At 59.7% G+C, this 5,583-nt stretch overlaps 1 protein-coding gene across 3 annotated transcripts; it reads left to right on the plus strand.

The window, feature by feature from the left end:
* The first annotated feature begins 255 nt into the window (after positions 1-255).
* Positions 256-5,173, plus strand: LOC139080891 (melanoma-associated antigen 10-like). 3 transcript variants are annotated; one of them, XM_070603395.1, is made up of 4 exons: positions 256-415; positions 2,130-2,224; positions 3,072-3,141; positions 3,272-5,173. In XM_070603395.1, exon 4 carries the CDS (start codon positions 3,280-3,282, stop codon positions 4,384-4,386), a length of 1,107 nt encoding a protein of 368 aa, XP_070459496.1. In that variant the 5' UTR covers positions 256-415; positions 2,130-2,224; positions 3,072-3,141; positions 3,272-3,279; the 3' UTR covers positions 4,387-5,173. The 3 variants fall into 3 exon arrangements, with proteins under 3 accessions (XP_070459496.1, XP_070459495.1, XP_070459493.1); XM_070603394.1 differs by lacking the exon at positions 3,072-3,141 and having other exon boundaries at positions 269-415; positions 3,215-5,173; XM_070603392.1 differs by lacking the exons at positions 256-415; positions 2,130-2,224 and having other exon boundaries at positions 3,083-3,141; positions 3,215-5,173.
* The last annotated feature ends 410 nt before the right edge of the window (positions 5,174-5,583 follow it).

Raw genomic sequence — 5,583 nt, forward strand, 5'->3', positions numbered from 1 at the left:
GCACAGGCCCACAGAAGCCCCGCGCCCCTCCTGTGTGCTCTGGGGGGCCCCGGGCAGGGCTGCCAGCCGAGGGCTACCCGCTCCCTCCGCAGCCAACAGGGGGTCAGAGCCTGGGGGTGATGGGTACAGATTCAGGGTGCAGGAGCAGGGGCCCAGGCCCGGCCAGAGACAAGGAGAGGAGCAGAGGGCTGGCAGAGGGACCCCCGGATGCCTCTCTGCCCGTGCTGTCAGCTCCGGGAGACCCGTGGCCACGGTGACCGGATGTGACGTCCCCTGGCTTCCGCCTCGGAGGCCTGGGGTCGCCGAGGGCCTAGCTGAGGGAGGCCGGATTCAGGGCAGCAGAGGGAAGGAGGCCAGTCCCGGCCAGGGGCCCAGGGAGCCCCAGGAGGGAGAACACTAGACCCAGGGCGTCCAGGTCTGCCTCTGCTGTCAGCCTTGAGGGACCCTGGGGGACGGGGGATGGACAGGCTGAGCCCCCGCCCCCCTCCTCAGAGGAGCCTGCTGGGGAGGGCCCGGGGGAGGGAGCGGACTCAGGGGCAGAGGCGGGGCCAGGCCATGCTGGGGGTCAGGGAAGGAGCAGAGGGTGGCCAAGGACCCCAGGGAGTAACCCCCCACTGGCCCCTGCCATCAGCCCTGGGCGTCCCCGGGTTTAGTGGCCTGAGGTGACCTCCACAGACTTCCCGTGGGGTCTCAGGGGAGTGAGGGCCTCAGGTCCACAGAGGGAGGGTCCCGGGACCTGACAGCCTCAAGCTAAAGACCCTGAGGGAAGACAAAGGGGACCCCACAGAAACACGCCCCTGCCGTAAGCACCGGGAGGCCCTGGGGCACCATCACCAGTGGCGGCCTTTCCCGCCTTTCGCATCCTGATCTGAGAGAAACTGGGGACTCAGTCATAGGAACAGCACATGAGGGGACGGAGAGGGCGGCCTCCTGTGGCACTGCGCTCGGGCTTGGGAGGCCCCAGAGAGGGCCACCTGAGGAGGCGTGTCCAGCCTTCTGCCTCCGGAGTCTTCAGGGGGTGAGGACTGTGACTTCAGGTCAGCCGAGGGTGGGGTCCCCGGACCCCGAGAGACGACTGAGCAGACCCTCAGCCCAGGCATAGGCGACCCCAGCAGAAATCTGCCCCTGTGGTCAGTCCTGCGAGGCCAGGCAGGATGTCAGGAGGGGTGGCCCGTCCACTTCCTGCTCGGGGTCTCAGTGGCATCGTGGCCTTGGCCTGCAGGATGCTACCTCGGGTTAGCAGAAGGGAAGGTTCCAGGCCTGGCCAGGAGTAACTAGGAATACCTTGAGGACTCTGAGGGGACTCCCACCCCAGGCAGAGGGGGGCCCACTGAAATCGGCCCTGCCTCTGTCACCCCTGAAGACCCCAGGCAGGGTTGGCGGCTGGTGGTGCAGCCCACTCACCTCTGCCTCGGGCTCTGCCAGGTGAGGCCTTGTTCTGTGGGGCGACGGCGGGTCAGCAGAGGGAGCCACATCTGGTCAGCAGAGGAAGGGGTCCCGGATCTGCCCGGACTCCAGACAAGGAGCCTTTGGGAGGAACAGAGGGCATGGAGGTTCCCCCCACCCCAGAAGAGAAGGGACCTCACAGAGGCCAGCTTCCCCTGTTCTCGGCCCAGGGAGGCCCCGGGGCAGGGAGGGCTGGACATGGCCTGCTCCGACTTCTGTCATATGGTTGGGGATGGGGGATGTCAGGGAGGTGAGGTCTTGGTCTGAGGGGCACGACAGGTCAGCCGAGGGCAGGGTCCCAGGATCTGCCTGGTGTCAGGGTGAGGAACCCCCCTGAGGACTGAGTGTACCCCCCACCTCAGCAAAGAAAGGATGGCACATAGTCCGGCTGTCCCCTGTTCTCAGCCCTGGAAGGAACAGTCAGCGGTGGTCCGAAATGGCACGCTCACTTCTAGCCAGGGCAGGAAAGTGGGGGGCCCTCAGGAGGAGAGGGCCTGGTCTAAGGGGGAGATGTCAGGTGTCCCAGACGGGGGGCCAGGAGGAAAGACGAATAACCTACAGGAGTACTGGGGGAAGTCCCACCCCAGGCTACAGGGCTGGTCCCTGCTGCCAGCCTTTTGGGATGGCGGCGGTGGGGGCAGGCGGGTGGGCGTGGATGTGCAATCTCCTCCGGTTTCTCTCAGAGGTTCAGGGAGGAGAGGACCTTGGTCTGCGAGGACAACGTCAGGTCATCTGAGGAAGCACATCTGCTCAGCTGACACACATTCCAGGAGTCAAGGTGAGGACCCCGAGGGAGGAGTGAGGGTACCCCCATCGCCAGGACAAAGTGGGACCCCATGGAAATCTGGCCTGGCCCTACTGTCAGCCCTGGCACCCCCGGCAGGGCCTGTCTGGCTGAGCCCCTCCTCATTTCCAGGTCGGTGTCTCGGGAAGGGGGCAAGGGCCTCGATGTGAGGGTCTGGACTCAGGTCAGCAGAGGCAGGATCCCAGGCCCTGGCCGGGGTCATGGTGAGGGTTTGGGGACCCCCCCACACACCGGGACACGTGCAGCCCAGGCCAGCCCTACCCTGCTGTCTGCCGTGGGGACACCTGGGATCGGTGGGTGGATTCAGTCCCCCTCACTTCCCCTTCCGGTGTCTTCGGGAATCCAGGCCTTGGCCGAAGGAGGGTGGCCTCAGGTCAACAGAGGAGTTGACCCAGGCCCTGCAGGGTGTCAAGGTGAAGACTGAGTGGACCACCCGTCCCAGGACAGATGGAACCCACAGCGTTGGGTCTCACTTCTTGTCCCTTGGTGCCTCCTGTTAGCCCCTCTGCAACTGTGGCCAGATGTGGGCCCCCTCGCTTCCTTCTACTCAGTCTCAGGGGTGCGTGGTCTTGTTCTGAGAGGTCTGCCTCAGGGCAGCAGCACGGTGGGGCCCAGGACCAGCCAGGGGAAAGGTGAGGACCCTGAGTGAGCTCAGAGGGGACCGCCCACCCCAGAGCTCTGGCGACCTCACAGAGTCCAGCCCAGCCCTCCTGTCAGACCCCACAGATCTGGAGCCCACCCCACCCCAGCCCACAGTCAGCCCCAGAACCTCGGGCTGTGCTGGGTGCTCCCTGAGGGGCCGACTCACTTCTTCCTTCAGATCCCTAGGACACAGGCCGCCCTGGACAACAGAGCCCTGTGAAGCCGAGAGTGCCCCTAAGAGGAGGCCCGTAAGTCACCTCTGTCAGAGCCGCCAAGGGTGTGTTTCTCACCTAAGGCTGCTCACACTCCCTCTCCCCCCAGGCCCGTGGGTCCCCATTGGTCGCCTCCTGCCCACGCTCCTGTCGGCTGCCCTGACAGGAGTCATCATGCCTCGTGCTCCAAAGCGACGGCGCTACATGCTTGAGGAAGGCCTTCAGTCCCAAAGCGAGACGCAGGGCCCAGTGGGTGCACTGCTTCCTGTGGCTGTGGAAGAGGATACTTCTTCGTCCTCCACCTGCTCCTCATCTTTCCCCTCCTCTTTCCCCTCCTCCTCCTCTTCCTCTTGCTATCCTCTCTTGTCGAGCACACCAGAGGAGGTTGATGATGTCGCTGGGGCCCCGAGTCCTCCCCAGAGCCCTCAGAGTGCCTGCCCCTCCCCCACTGCCATGGCCTCCCCTCCACTGAGCCAGTCTGAAGACGACAGCTCCAGCAGCCGAGGAGAGGAGGGTCCGAGCACCTCACAGGCCCTGCCATACACTGCGTCCTTTCCCAGAAACGTGATTGATGGCAAGGTGGCTGAGCTGGTGGAGTTCCTGCTTGTCAAGTATCGCACAAAGGAGCCCACCACAAAGGCGGAGATGCTGAATACGGTCCTCAGAGATCACCAGGACCACTTCCCTGTGATCTTCAGTGAAGCCTCTGAGCGCATGAACCTCATCTTTGGCGTTGACGTGAAGGAAGTGGACCCCAGCGACCACGCCTATGTCCTGGTCACCACCCTAGGCCTCACCTACGATGGGATGCTGAGCGATGAGCAGAGCATGCCCAATACCGGCCTCCTGGTGATGCTCCTGGGCGTCATCCTCCTGCAGGGCGACTGTGCCCCCGAGGAGGACGTCTGGGAAGCACTGAGTGTCATGGGGGTGCGTGCCGGGAGGGAGCACTTCATCTATGGGGAGCCCAGGGAGCTTATCACTAAAGTTTGGGTGCAGGAGCAGTACGTGGAGTACCGGCAGGTGCCCAACAGCGATCCTGCTCGCTACGAGTTCCTGTGGGGTCCCAGGGCCCACGCTGAAACCAGCAAGATGAGTCTCCTGGAGTTTTTGGCCAGTGCCATTGGGAGTGACCCCAGGTCCTTCCCAGTGTCGTATGAGGAAGCTTTGAGAGATCAGGAAGAGAGAGTTCAGGCCAGAATTGCCAGCACGGATAATGCTACTGACACGGCCAGTGCAAGTTGTAGTACCGTGCCCAGTAGCTCCTCCTGCCCTGAGTGAAGTCTAAAGCAGATTCTTCACTCTGTGTTTTAGGAAGGCAGTCAATGATCTAAGCAGTGGAGGGTCAGGCTGGGGCTGAGGGTATTATAGGGCATAACAGCTTTGTGTTCCTGTTCCATAGGGGTGACTTTGAAATGTATCATCTTCTTTTTCTTTCTGTTTTTCTTCTTCTTTGTGGTGAGGAAGATTGGCCCTGAACTAACATCTGTTGGCAATCTTCCTCTTTTTGCTTGAGGAAGATTGTCCCTTAGCTAAGATCTATGCCAGTCTTCCTCTATCTTTTGTACGTGGGACGCCACCACAGCATGGCTTGATTAGCAGCACATAGGTCGTGCCAGGGATCCAAACCCATGAAAACTGGGCCACCAAAGTGGAGGGCACTAACTGAACCGCTACACCACCCGGCGGGCCCCTCTTCTTTTATTTTTTACATTTTAAAATGTTGTTACTTTTAATTGAACATGTGTTAGCTTCCAAATCTAAGTTTATGAATGACATTGGTCACACATTTATTGCTATTTATCCAGTTTAAAAGAAAGTTTTGCCATTTTGTGAAAAAATAAAAGAGGAATACCTTCTGTTTTATTTCTTCTGTAACAAGATAACTTGACATTGGAATAGGAATTTCACTGGAAATGTGAAAGAACTTAGCAGTAAAAGAGAAAAAATTTAAACGGTTCCTTTTTGAATTATCATTTTTAGACTATCATTGTGTAAAATGAAGAGATATATACCAAGATTTTCTTAACTTATCCAAGAATGTAGAAGAAATTAAATAGCAGCAAATCAACTCTCTGCTCACTGGCTCATTTCGTCCCCAGACATTTGCTGAGCCTCTGCTCTCTGGTGGCTCTGTGTCAGCTGTGGGGACACGAGGGTAAGCAGGGCCCCCTCACAACCATAGAATGAGAGTCTAGGAGCCGCAGTCCTAGAAGGAAAATGGTGAGGTGTCCCCTCCAGGACAAGTCAAAGAAGGTGGGAGGTGGTGCGGCCCGAGGAGAGCGGGCTCACGTGTAAACGCCCCGAGCCAGGGCAGTGTGGGGCTTCGGGAAACTGTGATTCCTTCTGTGGGAGTTGGTTGTCATGAAGCTTGGTGGTGGCAATGGCCAGACTCACAGTGTGTCTTAGGGCTGAGGGGCAAGTCTGAACTGGAAAATTTCTCTGAAGAGTTTCTTAGGGATCACAGGTAACCAGAGA

This window comes from Equus przewalskii, chromosome X (genome assembly GCF_037783145.1).
Source record: "Equus przewalskii isolate Varuska chromosome X, EquPr2, whole genome shotgun sequence".
Taxonomy (NCBI): Eukaryota; Metazoa; Chordata; class Mammalia; order Perissodactyla; family Equidae; genus Equus; species Equus przewalskii.